The sequence below is a fragment of the Diadema antillarum genome, unplaced genomic scaffold, assembly GCF_040938485.1.
Source record: "Diadema antillarum isolate AM-2024a unplaced genomic scaffold, OU_Dant_1.0 scf00000045, whole genome shotgun sequence".
Taxonomy (NCBI): Eukaryota; Metazoa; Echinodermata; class Echinoidea; order Diadematoida; family Diadematidae; genus Diadema; species Diadema antillarum.
The window spans coordinates 1,067,970-1,084,852 of record NW_027270934.1 but is presented as its reverse complement, the minus strand read 5'-3'; the positions used below and the strand labels follow the sequence as shown (position 1 = coordinate 1,084,852).

General features: G+C 40.0%; 1 protein-coding gene across 1 annotated transcript in view; it reads left to right on the top strand.

Moving 5' to 3' along the window:
* The window catches only part of LOC139714907 (intermembrane lipid transfer protein VPS13B-like), a 66,914-nt gene extending 52,408 nt beyond the window's left edge, over positions 1–14,506 (top strand). The window contains exons 40-51 of the mRNA XM_071626555.1: positions 166–415; positions 800–985; positions 1,939–2,073; positions 2,998–3,225; positions 3,836–4,025; positions 4,619–5,806; positions 7,118–7,294; positions 8,032–8,202; positions 9,163–9,342; positions 10,305–10,407; positions 12,617–12,866; positions 13,749–14,506. Of these exons, the coding sequence (XP_071482656.1) occupies positions 166–415; positions 800–985; positions 1,939–2,073; positions 2,998–3,225; positions 3,836–4,025; positions 4,619–5,806; positions 7,118–7,294; positions 8,032–8,202; positions 9,163–9,342; positions 10,305–10,407; positions 12,617–12,866; positions 13,749–14,057 (3,367 nt within the window). The 3' untranslated portion in view covers positions 14,058–14,506. The remainder of the gene's footprint in view (positions 1–165; positions 416–799; positions 986–1,938; positions 2,074–2,997; positions 3,226–3,835; positions 4,026–4,618; positions 5,807–7,117; positions 7,295–8,031; positions 8,203–9,162; positions 9,343–10,304; positions 10,408–12,616; positions 12,867–13,748) is intronic.
* The last annotated feature ends 2,377 nt before the right edge of the window (positions 14,507–16,883 follow it).

Sequence of the window (16,883 nt, the reverse complement as noted above, 5' to 3'; positions counted from 1 at the left end):
GCTTTGTAACATCGATAAATGTGTGAACAGAGCCATATTCATAGATATTTCATTGTTAAGTCTTGTGAATGTTGTGATGCTGTAGTAAATTTTGTGATAGGAATTGACATAATTTTAGAAATCAGAGAAGTGGATGAATGACGTGCCTTGCACATTTTTTTGCAGCTCCAAACACCACTCTACATCTCTCCACCACATGGACTTTATACCTTGTGCTGAAACACCCGGACACCCCCAAACGAGTCTTCAGGTTGGGATGGTCCAGCACAGGCCCGCTGTCAATACCATACGTATAGAGGTTATGCCCTGGTGCCTGTTTGTGAATGAGTGTCAGATGGACGTTACCATTCTAGAGGAGGGGGGAGAAACCGTCAGAGTGGAAGGAGGGACCACGGTGGCACCACCAAAATACACAGTGAGTAAGCCCTTGACCAGTGATATATCTGAACAAGTCATTGGGTTGACTGGTCAAATGTAAGAGTTGGTTAGCACTTGAAAAGAGTAGATACATTATTAGTACAATTGTGGTTCAGATGGCACTCTAAATTTATGTAATGGAATGAATGTAATGAATCACAAAAAGTTACTATGACAGAAAACTTTGCTTTGTTAGAAATGATGCTTAACGGATTTGCATCTGCCAAACAGTATGCAAATTACTAAAACTACACAAAAGTTGTAAGATTACATAGTGAAGATGCTTAGTGTTGCGCTTAGGTGTTAAGTTTGACAGTATTCCTTGGCTTTTTGAATGACTTGATTTTGATTGCATTTTGCTTCACTTAAATGTATCTGCCAGGGCAAGATTTCTTTAACATTGTCATCCAAGAATGAGGAATATGTCAGCAGTGAACTTATGCAGCTTGTCGAGGAGATGGACACCCCTCCTAAAAAGAATGAATCAGCCCAAAGCATGCAGCTGAAGCCTGAGGACTATAGGACCATGGAACTTGTCAGCAGGGGGTCACAGCATGGCATGCGGAAGGTGAATTGATTTGTATTAGTGATAAATCATTAATGTCAAGCCAATACGCTGCACCCCCATTGTAATGAAGTCCACGGGATGGGCAGTTTTTTGTATAGAAGTTTTGTTATAGCTGAACAGTAAAGTACATGAAGATACTTATATAGATGATAATTTTTGGACCTGAATTCTAACTTTATTGTACAAAAATTTTGTTATAACCTCATTCATTATAATGGGAGTGCACTGTATTCCCACACAATATACCATCAATGTAAACAATGTTTTCCCTGACTTTCATGATGGTATCAAAGCTAGTTGTTAACTTTCTACTTTACTGATGAACGTAGATGTTTTGAAACCAGTGTATGTCATGACTATTCATTTATACATCATACATTGTTCATGAGAGAGACTGAATAAGCAAACCTCGTAATGCATTGTATAGTGACATACAAAAAGAGGGGGGGGGGGGGGGTTAAGAAGGTTTGCATAATTCATGTGAATATCTGTTTTTGTCAAATATGATGCTGAATGTGAAAGGAATAATGATATCACTTTGTTTGATAAATCTTTATGTATGATAGTTGCTTCATTGACAGAAATCATTGTTTGTTTTATAACAAGATCCTATTACTAGTAACTTTTAAAAACCGAGCTTCTCATACAAAACTCCAGCAACAATTTATATTTTTAATACTGTAAAACAAGGAAAGTTCGCATGCATTTTAATTTCGCGAATTTTGTGAGCGCCAAGATTCGCCAAATTAAAATGCAGGCGAAAGTTCTTGTCGAAACTATATGCATTAAATGCCAGTGGCAATTCATGAAAAATTCATGCCACAAATATATCTGTTTTACAGTACTTGCTTATTACTTTGCTGGGTTGAATAGAGTTTTAAAGATATTCAGGTATATTCAATAGTTGTAAAACTGGTTTCCAAGATTTTAACCTCTTGCTGCGTCTTCTTCAGACTGTCCATGTCACCATCTGTTCCACGGTGAAACACAACACCAGGATCATCACTGTCAAACCAAGATTCGTCTTCGCCAACAAGTCCAATCAAGATGTGCTTTTGAGGGCAGTGAACCTAAAATCCAAAGAGAAGGTGGCTGTACTGATACTTTGACATTTTATTTCTCCCCGACCAGTGTAGATCGAGTGCTATATTTTAGTTAGCAAATTGATTTAGTGGTACATCATACATGTACTGCAAATTAATAATTGCTTCAGTTTTCACATATGGGTAGTAAAGTGAGATTTTACACAGTGGAAATATTAACTTTGCATGGAAACAGTGAAACAAAATTTTGACAATGTTTAAAAAGCCACATTGATTTGATTGAGCATAGATCAGTTAATAAAGCATTCAATCTTCCATACTGAAATAGTCCTTTCCGTTACATGCCTTTAATATTGCTTGTGAAAAGGGATCATATAGTTTTGATTGAGACCTAATTTCAGGTTTCTAACATTTTTTTGGTGAAATAATGACAAACCTCTTATGAAACATGAAAAAGCATGTAATTCTATGAGGAATTCAACGTTTATTTGATGAAAATTTGTTTTGAAATAGCTGAGATATCCAAAAAAGCAATTCTAATAAAGTGTGGGACCCACACTTTATTACGTTCGCTTTGTTTTACTTTGTTTTTGGATGTTTCAGTTATTTCAAACCCGATTTTTCATCAAATAAACTTTAAATTCTTCTTAAAATGGTATGCCCTGTACTATATCATAAGTGTTTTCTTGGTATCTCGCAAAAAGTTAAAGCCCAATTCTCATCTCCACCAATTCTGTACCATCCCTTTAAATACTTCCCAACTGTTACATGTAAGCAGTATCAAGCCAGTAGGCTGCTGCTACGTTTATCCATTCAAAAGGGGAAGTTGTTGGCCTAGAGACAGACCCAAAACAGTGCATAGTATTTGAGGTTGTAATCTTTACCCTGTACTATTATTAGGTTTGATAGTTTGATCTGCATGTGCATTTTATGCACTCTTCTTTTTTTTTCTCTCTCTCTCTCCTTTAGACATCAATCCAAGTGAAGTCACTAGAGACCATAGCCCTCAATGCTAAATCAAGTCACAGCTCAGAACACACCCCTCTCCTCCAGTGGGACAGTCCAATGTGTAACCAACCAATGGGATCCTTCCATTATATGGCATTAGCACTCTCTGACCAATCAGCCATGGGCAATGAATGGAGTGCCTGGGTAGAGATCAGTGATGGTCTTCCAAGAATCCCTCTTCCTATACCAGTAAGTTTAGTCTCTGAGTTTGTCATCTTTCCAGTGAGCATGCTTCAAAGAAGTCCATATTTCAAATTCATCAGCAGTCCATGTTAATGTTCTTGCTGAAGGGTCACAAAAAGCTAACAGACATTCATGACATGTACGTGTAAGATAGGATTTATTAGGTGAACTTTGAGGAGAAGTCTATCTTTACAGTGAAACTAATTTGAAATATGAATGACGGTAAAAATACTGCTACAACTTCAACTGGAAATTTTCACAAATTTACATGTTAGAGTAGTGGCAATCAGCCATGTGATTTTCTTATGTGTATCCCTGTAACAATTTTACAAGTTTGATTGTAAAATGGGCTAAGTGCCATTTTAAACATTTTAAAATTAGTCCATCGTCACGTAGAGCAAGATAGAACCTTTCGAGTGATACCTCTTTTGTAACATAGCAAGGAATGTTCTTGAAGTTATGATTAAAAGTATCCCATAATTTTTTTTTTTGTTATTTTCTCTTTTTTTAAAAACAGTTTTAGTGGCAAATATCTCAACTTAGCAAAAATGGAGTTGACTCGTTTTGCAATCGAACTCTTCAAATGTTCAAATGTTTTCATTGGAAATGTGTGTAGATTAGTAGGCCTATAAAGACATTCCAGACCAGAGGCGTCGTGACCGTGCCCATGGTTGTCATGGTCTATCAGTACGAGGGCGTGACCCATGTCACCGTTGACGACGACCCTTCACCCAAGATGCTAGTCATCAACAAGTGTGCCTTTCCGGTCCATGTTGCCCAGTCACCAGATAGTGCCTTGCCAGAAAGTGAGTCAGAGTTTCATTTGCCATAAGCAAGATGTGAATTAATCCTTGTGCACCTTACACCCTCATGTCTCCCTCTCTTTCTCCAAAGCCATACATTCTTTGTGTGTGTTAATGTCTGTGCTTGAAGGTGTACAAGTGCATGTGAGGGATATATTACGTGAAAATGTTTCTTTACCTTGCTAATATCACCCCTGTATCTTCCTTACCTTACAATACCCAATCATAGCATAAAATTTTCTACTCCCATCGGTGATTAGAGGTTATAATTGCAAAAAAGTATCTAGGTGTCAGAGGGCTGATAGATGCCGTGCCATATATCTGTCATAAAAGTAATTAGCACATTTATTTCCTACTTGAGTTAGCCCAGAAATAAGACATCAGGCAAATTGTGTTGATGTCTCGTGATAAGTACCATGATGTCTGTCTTGTTGAAAGGTAGTTAAAAAACTTGCCTGTCATATAAAGTAATTGTTATCTCCTTACAAATCATGGTATTTCATGTTGATTATATACTGTCTTATCACAGAATAGGTATTGTCATAGAAGTAAACAAGAAAAAATACCTGTTTGATATTTCATGTGACAATATCCAGATGCTCTGGAGATCGAGGAAGAGAGAGGGCCCCTCCCCAAGGTGCCCGTCGTTCCTCCTGGAGAAGTGGTTCACTTCGTTCCCAACCCAAGTGGCCAAACAAAGCAGACCAATGTCTACAAGTTCCACTTTGCTTTGGCGGCACCTCCCGGATCCGTCTCCATTCCGTCGCCCCAGAACCTCTCAGATGGTACGCAGGTGGAGGGCCACCAGTGGAGCGAGGCCATAGACATCATAGACTCGTGTAACCCCACCCGGTCGGAAATCGTTGCCATGCCAATGGGAGGATACCTCCTGGTTGCCAGTGAGTGTGTGGGAACGTTGATCCATGTCTTCTTGGATTCCCTCAACTCCAAAGACGACGAAGAGGAAGACTGCAAGGATGACACGCCACAAATCAGTCAGTCCATCAGCACCTCCAGCCTGGTCATCATGGTGATGAATGACCTCTCCCAGGGAAAAGAGGTTCAGGAGATGCTGCGAGTGACCGCTGATGGTGTCAGCTTCATCGTTGTTGCCAGGGAAGACCTAAGGCGGAGGAAGGCCTTGCACTCAGTGCACCTTCTCCAGCTTACTGTCAACAGTTTGCAGATCGACAACCAAAGTCATGGGAGCGGTGGCTACGATTTCCCCGTCATCTTCAGAGGTCTGGAGAGGACTGAAGATAACGTCCTGCCGGAAATCAATCCCAACCTTCACCTGACGCCGGAGCGTTGGTACAACTTCGTCTACTGCGAGGCCCAGGAAAACCGCGAGACCAGCTTCCTCTCCCTGCACGTCTTCGTCGAGAGCAGCGAGGGCTTTGGGGACCACCTGCGGAATGCGGAGATTGCCCTCAATGACATGGAGGTCTTCATCGAGGATCAGCTCCTGCTCAACGCGAAGGACCTCTTCAAGACATACAGCCCTGGACTGGTGGTGACCAGACCTCCATCAGCCAGGACAGGGGTGCCATCCATGGTGGATGCTGCCATGTGTGCACTAAGAAGCCCCATTGGCCTCCAGCAACTCACCATTCTCCCCATCACTCTTACAGCCAGTGTCCATGCCTCTGTCAAGATGTTCATCTCCCTGGACCAAACCAAGCTGCGGTTCCAGTGCTACGAGACTGGTCCCATTTATGCCACCCATCGGCAGCTTGGGCAGGCCCTCACCTTACACTACACATCGGGGGCACTATTCAAAGCAGGTAATTATAGTGCATTGTATAATACATACATAATGTTATTTTTCTTGGGGTTCATATGATTAAGTGTACAGTATTTGTAATAAAAGCAATGCTTAAACCAGTTATTCATGCATCATCACCCAAGCAGGAATATGGATTTTGCCATGATGTCATATTTGCAGGTGGTATCACTGCTATGGCTATAATACTGCAGTTACTGCAGTTGCTGTGCAATACTGTATACGTCATATATTTCGCGAGTCTAAATTTTCGCGAATCGGGACTTCCCGACAATTTCACGAGTGGTTAAATTCGTGATTGTGGAGTCCTGTACTGAACAGAGAAATATATACGTGCATGTCACATTCATATCGGCATTAGAGTCAATATTTTCGCATGTTTTTAATTTCGCGAATAACAGCTGACTCGCGAAATTCGCGAAAATGAAAACCTCGCGAAATATTTGGCGTATACAGTAACTGGAAGCCATCAATCAGTTATTACCAGCCTATGTCATTGCTGTGGTGATTGCAGCCAGTGCAATTTGCAATAATTGCAAATGGCAGCATCGTAAGTTTGTTTAAACATATTTTTCTGTCTGACTGAAATTATCTTGTCAACTTTACACATTTGCCAAGTTTTGACAGATGAAGAAGACATGTGTAGATTTCTGCAGATGCCATTACTCTACAACCAAGATCAGGAAATGTACATTTAGCATTGCCTTGAAGATTCAGTATGATATATTTGGTATAAATATGTAGTGTTTCTGAACAATATTCTGTTCAATGTACGATGTGGCATGCATCCTTCTGTTGTATGAGATGGGGGAGATAACACCATCTAGTTTTGGAGAAGTTGCACACACTGTATAATTGAGAATGATGCGATGTCAGTGCTTTAGAAAAGGTTCAATACCAGTGTATGGTAAAATTCTTTCTGTGAAAGGTTGAATGTATCACTTCTTAAAAAGTAAACAGAATGCTGCTAATTAGACCTGTGCTCTCTTTCATCAGACTTCACGTCAACGCTGTTTAAAGTACAGGTATACTTAGAAATGCAATGACAAAATAAAGAATTTACAGCAAATGATTCCTACATAGTTGAATGATTCAATCAGTCATTAGTTTAGTATAGAAATACAAGTCAGGCATGGACACATCCATAAGGAACCCCACAAATAATGATTTTTATGTGTGTGTCCATATTATGTCGTAGTAAACTTAGTAAACAGTGAACCAATTTCAGGATGGTCGTTTAGCATTTAAGACCATCATTCTGTGGACAGTTGCCTTTACTTAACCTTGTGTCACTCTCTGTCCCATCAAACAGGTTGGGCCATCGGTTCTCTGGACCTCATCGGCAATCCCGCAGGTTTCCTTCGCAGCGTGCGTACAGGTCTCTTTGACACGGTCTACCTGCCATATGAGGGCCTGACCAGAGGCCCAGCGGCATTCGTCTCGGGCGTGGCATCTGGGATGTCTTCTCTTGTCCGCCACTTATCAGCAGGTGTGGATGGTTGCCTAAAAACAATACCATGAACTCGCCCACACAAAAATGTGTGGATCTAGGTGTAGCCCACAAGAATGACATTTTTTTTGTTCCTCCAATGTTTCTATGTGGGTTTTTTTTCCATCTGTAACAGAAATATTCTGCATACTTCCTTAATAGTTGATGTCATTGTTACCACTTACCTAATTTATCAGCACTCAACAGCATGAGTGTATCTTGCCATGTGCTTGAAATATTCTGTTAATGTCCGGGAGATTTTACTTCCTCATGGCATTGAAGTTTTACTAAATATTGGTAACATTATGATGTTGATTCTATATCCTTTGAAATTATACCAGATCTTTATCGCTATCAGTGATTTGTTGATGCTTTTATCTCTAATACCGTATCAAAGACATGAGCCTTGAAGTCTAGTACCTGTATGACACACAGATACCGATAATATGTTTCTGTCTTCATTTTTTTTTCTATATTGTGTCTTTTCTCTAGCATTACATACAAATATTTCCTCAGCTTTTGAAATGTATCTCACATTTTTAGACACAGTCGTTTGGATCTTATTTTACACACCACGACTAAGGTAACCTGAATACTCAACATACATGTACACCATGGGTTACATTCTTGAGAAAAATTCTTTAATGATTTACAAATGTCTGTACTCTTGGGGTAAGCATTCACTCTGTTTTTTTGTTTTCTTTTTTTTTAATTTCTATTTCACATTTTCCATCCAGGCACGCTGACTTCCATCACCAAGTTTGCATCTAGTGTTTCCCGAAATTTGGACCGACTGTCGCTGGACGCAGACCATGTGGCACGACGTGAGGAAGAGAGGAGACACATCCCAGATCGAATGTCGTCAGGAATCGTCCAAGGATTGAGCAGCTTTGGGATCAGTCTTCTTGGTATGCCATGCAAGGCTTCTATTTGCCTCCCTCCCTACAAACTGCCATCCTATGCCAGCTTACTCTAATGCATTATTTGCATAGGACTTGACCTTTTGTGAGCCAGGGACTTTGGTCAGTGTATACAACACTAAGGCCTGGATTAACGAAGGTGGTACAAATGAAACCATGGTTTAAACCATGGACAAAAACCATGGAGCGCCAAGTGTCGCACAGAATATTTCGTTACGAAATTGGTCATTTTGTCGACAAAATGACCGATTCATTAACAAAATTATCTTTTCGTGGACGAAATGTTCATTTAGTTACAAAATTTTGTCATTTTGTTACAAAATAATCATTTCATCGACGAAATGACTGATTTCGTATCGAAATATTGCATGCGACACTTGGCACTCCGTGGTTTTTGTCCATGGTTTAAACCATGGTTTCATTTGTACCATCTTTGTGAATTTGGGCCTGAGAGGTTTTCTGTGCCAGTTGGTACTCTAAGCACACAAATTACGGTACGATGTTCTCCTTCCTCACATGCAAGTGAGGAATTAAGATGATTACATTTGATATATGATTAAGAGTTAATAATGAAATTATCATCAATTCAGCACTTCCGTCCTCAGAGCCTTTACAACCCATAAATATTCTCCTGCCTTTTACTCTCCCCTTCCATTGATATAAAAGTCTTTGAAACCATTCGATTTCTGAGAGCCTCTTTATTATTCCTTCCACTCTTTGAGTCTTTGTATGAACTATGTCATGGAGATACTCATTCATAATATATGCCTTATATTAGGATTTTCAGAAATGAACATGAGCTAGATTTTATTGGGTTGAATATAATTACTTTTATTTAGTGTGGGATTTGTGAGATTAATCACATTTTGCCACCTGACATCCATTAATCACCTGACATCAATCACGTGACATCAACCACCTGACTTGCATCTTGTTTTTCTCACCTAGGTGCCATTGCTGGCATCGCTGACCAGCCGCTGAGAAGCCTACAGGACATGTCTGACCACACGACGAGCTCCCCCGGCCAGAGGGCACGGGGAATCATCTCGGGCGTGGGCAAGGGGCTAGTAGGGGCGGTGGTCAAGCCCCTTGGCGGGGCAGCTGAACTGGTGGCCCAGACTGGACAAGGTAGGTGACCCAATGCTCCAGGGGGGTGTGAGTAGGACATCAGTGTGGTCTTATATGCAGAGCATGAGGGTAAAGGAATTCTCGGTATCGCCACTACCTAGGTGCCATGCGCAGAACAGCATTTTAGATGCATTATGAGATTGCTCAGGGGACGAACTTACCCCGGTTTTGGCTGCGTATGCACTCAGATCAAGTTCTGTCTTTATCCAGGGGTATTTTTTGTTGAAGATTTCTTCGCTTTCCATCATGTGACCAGCACATTGCAGCTTTGCAGCAGTAAACCAAGACTCTAGTGCCCGCAAATCAGTAGAATTTAGAAACTTTCGACTCCCTTAAAGCTGAATTATAACCAAGAAAAAAGGAGTAACAATGTAAAAGCAGGCAAATAACTCCATTGAATCGTATGGGAGCTGCGACTCGCACGAGACAACCAGAAGTGACAATGGCACCGAGGAGTCCCACAGTGCATCTGTGACAGGGCTCTTCAGCATGCGCAGAAGTTTTCTGCGAATTGGTGATACTGAAAATTCCATGCTCATGTCCTTGATTTATGGAGATAAAAAGCAATCCAGCCACTGATAGCAATGAAGGTGCTGAAGCTACAGAGTATTTATTATCTGCAATGATGAGCCAGGAAAATTATAAGCTCATTTTTTCCATTATTGTTGTGTTGTTGGTATTGTGCTTGCCAAGTGCATGGTACACATATGTTTTGAATATGTGAAGAAGTATACAGAAAGCATTCTCAGTGTCGCATACATGCATTATCTGTGTTCTTATGTGTGAATAAATGTGACATTTGTTGTTTACAGTCAGGAACATCCTGTTCTAGATGTCGGAGAATTTCAAAAGATTCACAGCTTGATTTGAACGGCTTCTCTGAAGATGTTTGGCTGTAACTACAACTTGTAGCATGGCTTTAACAAGTGATGGTCTGGATCATTTTTTGTCTTTGTACCCAGGAATCCTGCATGGGACAGGCCTGGCTGAGAAGCTAAGCCCACTAGGAGACCCCCACAGTCATACTAAGAGTGATGCAGCCAACTCGAGGCTCAAATACGCATGGTGAGATCGGCTTAGCTCCAAGTTTGCATAGAATGTCATATGTCTTTTAAACTATCTTCAGTGAATAACAGTTCTCTCGTAGCTCTTTATGTGCCACGATGCAACCCCCATTATGCCTTGCTGTTCTAAGATGGCACCACATGAGAGTTTTTGGATCATGTAGTTTTTTCTCGAAGTATTTCTGCTAGGAATGCAGTACAACAAAGTTGTAGAGAAAGTTGCAAGCTTTACTGTGATGTAAGTTTTATGACAAAGCTACCTCTATTTTCAATTTTCCATGTAAATGGCTGGTATTCAAAACGTCGATCGCCTTGAGCACAGTTGGGAGTTTAAGCAAAATATGCAAAGTTAGCAAGCCATTGACTGAATTGGGCATGCAAACATGGCACACAAAGAGATTTAGGGATATGTTTATGTATGATATGTACAGTTCGACCTCGATTATCCGGCCATGTCGGGACTGGCGCTCATCCGGATAAGCGAATTGGCCGGATATGGGAGACACAATGTTAATGTATATAGCTGCCGTCCAAGCTGCCGTCCCAGTGCACTGGCAGCTAGGCAGGTAGCATACCCCGCAACGGTGGTGTAATCTATGCTAGCCTGCGCAAAATTGTAGTCCCTTCTTCACAAAAATAAAGTATATCTTTATGTGAAAATCATACATGTTTTACCTCATTAGATATTGAGAAACCTATCATGCACATCTTATGAAATTAGTGAAATAGATCCATGAAAAATGTTAAAGTCACTGTTTTTTCTCAATTTTTGGATGAAAAAAAAAAGTCCTTCATTGCGTGAACGCGTCCGGATGATAAAGATTTCTGGATAAAAGGAGGCTGGATAATCGAGGTCGAACTGTATATACAATATTACAAAATGTATGACGTTATACTGCTTTTGAGTAACTCTTGTATCTCTAGAAGAATAAAAATTCACTGTCTGATCTTTGGCACTTGTTCACAGTAAATTCCACATGACTTTTACTGCTTTTAGGTAACACCATATCTATGGAGGAATCAGAATTCCATTAAATGCCACTGGTTACAATAAACTATTTGCGCTAAGCAGGCCCTTTCGTGCTTGCATTTGACTTCCAATATACTCAACAAGAGATGAACTGCCTTGGACTATACAAGTATCTAAATGAAGTCGATGATTCCACATTGACATCATTGATGGTTACCTGTTCAATGACAACATTTCACCAAACCATCAGTGTAGCCCAAGGTATTGCCTGAGATTTTCACAACTCTTGTCTAAACCGTATGCGCCAGTGATGACCATCACTGCCGTTATAGTGTTGAGTCTCCCATCTACTTTAAGGGGGCAAGAAAGCAGGAAGGCTAGTCTTTTGTTACTTGGCATAACCTTCCATTGGGTGTTCAATATTAAGCAACTCTATATGTATTTGTATAATATATCCCTCACTTATATCTTGTCCTCTGATTGGTTGAGGGCATTGACAGTTGTAACAAAGCATATTTCTAACATGAAAATCCTTATCCCATTTGAGTCCAACTATTTCCCTAGTGAAATAATACCGGGTAGTTCAAAAAAAAAAAATTATCCAGCTGGCGATTTGCAAAACATACCACTAATACATTAGAGGTGCATATTGTAGTATGGTATACAACTGTACAAGACGATATTGTATCCCCCTCATTGCATTGACACGAATACAGTATGGTGTTCACCAATACAGTGTCTTTGCTTTACAAGAGGACAGGTTAGGTTTTCAATCTACAAATAAATGGGTATTTATACCCATTTATTTATTATGCATACACTTATACATTTAATTGTGTGCATAGAAGAAATGAACTTGGATTATCGGTCAACTGCAAACAGTAAACATTGAGTAAATCCCCACTTTGCTGTAACTCTTGAGATAATTTGTGAAGGATATAAAACAAATATACTGGGCCATTGTTCAAGGCACCAGTTAAACTATGTGCCTTTTCTTTCAACAGTAGGTCCTACTATTTTTATTTGGGGGGGGGGGTGGCTGTGCCCATCAGAAAATAGTGCTATTCAAGTCACCTCATGCAAATAGTTTTAACCTGAACCTCTCAGGCCTGGTAGATTTGTATAATGAATGAAGGATTATTTGTTTTCATAGAATGTGTAGTTATGAATAAATGTCAGACATCCAAAAGACATACAGCAAAAACATCTATTAGTAGTGTATATCATTATACTCCTACAGGAAGATGCTGTGTACACTGCCAAACTCAGACATCCTGTTCCACGTTGAAGTGACCTCCGTGACTGTCAACGGTCTGCAGCGTGAGGGTGCGCTCCTCCTGACGCCAGAAGTCCTGTATGTGGTCAGCGTGAGCGAGGATACCCAGCAGTTGACGCTACCACTGTGCGACATCGTTTGCCGACCAATCAGGTTCAACGAGAAAGGGATAAAAATAGTGATCAAGAGACAAAAATCACCCCTGTCAGAAAAGGTGAAATATGCTCTCTTTGTTTTTTCCTATCATGAAATGATTTGTATCCACTCTCTCTCCCTTTTCTCTCTCTTCCTGCATGACAGCGACTTAGTGTAGAGATTTGTCCAGGGCGTTTGTTTTGGGTTAGTTAGGATAGTTATAGGCGTCCATATCTTAGTTTCTTTTGTTTTTCCACTTTTTATGTATATCAGTCTATCAATCATATAATTTGTTGTGTCATTCCTTTTAGGGAAGTGCACCCTACAAGCACTGCTTTTTAGCATTCCTCCCCATTTCTAGTATTTCCGTATACTTACAATATTTTGTAATTAAACTTATCCTTTATTATGTATTATGATGAAATTTATGTATATAATTTCTGTAAGATATATATATGTTTCTGTTGGAAGTGAAAAAAAAAATCAATGAATGAGTGAATGATAATACTGTGCTATGGCATTTTATGCCATTTCGATATGTTGTATGATGATGAACATTTACTTATTATTCTTTATCTCTCATTGAGAGATGCTGATCATTTTTTGTTGTTGTTATGTTGTTCTAATGAGTGACATTTTCAATTACCATTTCCTTTCACTTATTTCCTTTTAAAGGTCATTTTCAAAATATTTTACAAATGGTTAATACTTGCAATATGCTCCAACACCAAGGGTGCATCTGGCATTAGGTGTGTCAGCTGATAGTAGCAAAGAGGTTGAAGGAGAATTACTGAAATGACACCAATTTTGAAATATTCCAAGCAATTCTGCTAGTGGATACATTTTATTTTGTTCTTCTTGTACCTTTGTCTTGGAATTCTTATCCTCCCATTAAAATCCTCCCAGTCTCGTGACCTTTAGACAAGGATAATGCTAAATGTTTCCACTCATCTCTCAATAGACCACTCCTGCTGCTGATAGGGTTGCTGATTACGTTGCTGCCACCTCCGACACGTCGGCCAAGGAAGACGAGTTGACCGTGAGCTCCGACTCCCCGTCAGAGACCTCGGGTCAGAGTTCACAGGAAGTGGAGCGCACATACGACTACAACATGCCAGCTTCCCTGCGGGAGTCGTTCCTGGCGCATTACTCCTGCGCCAAGGACCGTTTGACTGGCGTCGGCTTTTGCTATGACGAGTCCGACAATGCCGAGTTCAGCCGCTTCAAGACTTGGCACTTTGCCAGCAAGCCTAAAGAGGATGCTCCCTAGAGGGTCACAAACACACATTTTTATGTGCTCAGGGACACGTAAGACTTTTCAGGTTGGGTCTCTGTCCTTCCTTAGCATTTTTGTTGCCAAAAGTCTCACCATTCTAAAAAAAACAAATCCTAACATGCCATAATGTACATTCATCCGTTCTGTGTGTGTTTGCAGCAGGGTTCGGATATTTTCATCAAACTGTGCAATAAAAGTTTCAGCATCCACCCATTTTATTTATTTTTTATTTCAAGCTCTGTTTGTTTGTTTGTTTGTTTGTTTGTTTGTTTGTTTGTTTGGGAGGGGGGTGATTTGGTGCTCCAAGATACCTAAAGAGTGACTTTATTGTGCAGCTTACCTTGTATTTTACCACACACAATCAGCATCATTTTATAATGATCAGAGCCTGACACTGAAATAGGTTTAGATTGGCTGTTACAAGCTCAACAGTATTTTATTGTTTAAAGTCATTCCCAATATTTTGGCATTTGAACCTTGTACTTAACTTCACATTCTGTGTAACTTAATGTATGTATTGCAGGTGTGTAGGCTTTGCTCTAATGATTTCAAAGAATGGAGGATAAACAACAAGACTGTGTTAAAGGGATGGTATAGTTTTGGTTGAGATGGGGGATTTAGATTTCAACTTTGTGTTAGATAACTAGAAACCACTTAGGAAGTAATAAAGAGCCTACAATTCTAAAAATTAACATTGAATTCTTCTTAGAATAGTGTGCTCTTTCATATTTCATAAGAGGTTTCTCATTATTGTACACACAAAAAAGTTGGAAATGTGAAGCCCATCTCAACCAAAGCAATACCATCCTTTAAACCTCTCGAGCAGCATGAGGCAATGTGATGCTGCTTATGAGTCATTTCTCCTGACTCCTTGGAAGAGGCAGCCACCAATTCTTTCTGGTCAACATAGAACTCCGTAATAGAAGCTATGTTCTTACAAGTATTTGTTTTTGTTTTTGTTTTTGTTTGTTTGTTGTTATTGTTGGGTTTTTTTTTGTTTTTTTTTTGGGGGGGTATTTTCATGGGCTCAACACTATTCCCTCAAAAAAATGTCTCCTAATATTTTGCAACAATCATAGTGTATACTGTAAAACAAGGAATGTACATATGCTCATATGCTTTCTTTTTGCCCTGACAATCTTGCGTTCTAGGCAAGCTAATGTTCGAACCAAACGTAAAGAGCGTGACCAACACCCTCTACCTTCCCGACACATTTTCATTTTCTCTTCCCTTTCTCCTTTTCACAATCCATCACAGTGCGATCCATTGCTAGCCAAATCCTAGAACATCTGATCCCGAGTTGGTCTTGTCAGAATCCTCCTTGGGAGGGCCTGACATTGCCATCGTCCCCCAGGGTTAACCTCTCACTGGTGGAGCCAGAGTTATCCCAATAGACTGCTCCACTTCCTTTAGAGTCTCCAGTGACAAGACTTCCTGTATACAGCGTGTAGCTTCAGAAAAGCCTGTTGGAACCTGATCCTTCTGTGGTCTCATAATTTAGCTCCTCATTCAACTAGGAGCTGGAGAACTGCTCACTGTCTTTCCAAAGGCCATCTTTTATTTGCCTATCAAAGCTAATAAAGCAGATCTCCCCCCCCCCCCCCCCCCCCTGTCTGGGATTGCATTTGTCTTGAATTCCTTCCCTCCCAGGGCCTGGACCAGTTGATTGGTGTCCAAAGTCACTGGCCCCCCATTGCTGCTAGTTGTCTCAGATTTGATCAAGAAGTACTTCACATCAGCACTCTCCATGTTTCCTTTGCTTTTAGTCCTCCGCTTAGGGCACACTGAGCCATTACCCAGTGTTCCTGACTTGCAGCATATTCTGCTAACAGGAACTTCAATATCCAGCTCCATGGAGGGTCGTTTTGTTACAAGGGTCTAAGCTTTGCTCTGATAATTGGCAGAAGGGAGGAGAAACAACAAGACATTGTTAGCACCATGAGGCAAAGTGATGCTGGCACTGCCTTAGGAGTAATTTCTCCTGATTTCTTGAAAGAAACAAACTTCCTAAGATAGGAAATCATTTTGGAAGCTTCCTTCTTACTTAAAAAAAAAAGGGGGGGGGGAGGCAATTTTCTCAGGCTCACCATATGTGATAGAGATTTTATATCAACTCTTGAGCTGTTGGCATCAGTTTCCTATGGTAAAATCATTGGCTGTTCAAGTAAAATTGTGGTGCTTTGTGCATGAAAGGGTTATTGTACTTAACTACTTCTTGGAAAGTTCCATGACATTTGCTCCTGTGACAATTGCTCCCATGAAATATCTGCATGCTAAGCCAAACATAAATTCTACCCACATACATAACCCTAACCCTAATCCTACTCCTCACATCAAATCAAACCTAAAACCTTATCACAACCCTAAACCTAACCCTAAGTCCTTGGAGATAATAACACTTACGCAATTGTTGCAGGTGCTATTGTTGTGTCACCTTCTTATTAGGTTTTAATATTCGCTAAATGTAACGATTATTATGAACTGTTCCACAAAAAATATATAAGCAAAAGTAAGTTGACCTTTTGGGGATGCAGAAAAAAATCTTAACATTTGACAATTAGTTTATAATTAAGCTGCATTACCAACAAACTTATACAGCTCTTAGATGCAAACAAAAATAATAATTTCTGGATTATTTGGGGAAAAAATACTGCCTTTAAAATCATGCATAATCATTTGTTGTGGTTCCTCTTTGCACTGGTAATAGTGGGTACCAGAATACTGATTTTTTTTTCTTTTAGGTTTTTAGTAATTGCAGTTTTTGCCAGATAGAAAGATTTCATTTATCTAATTGTTGATGGGTATGTAAATGTGTATTAT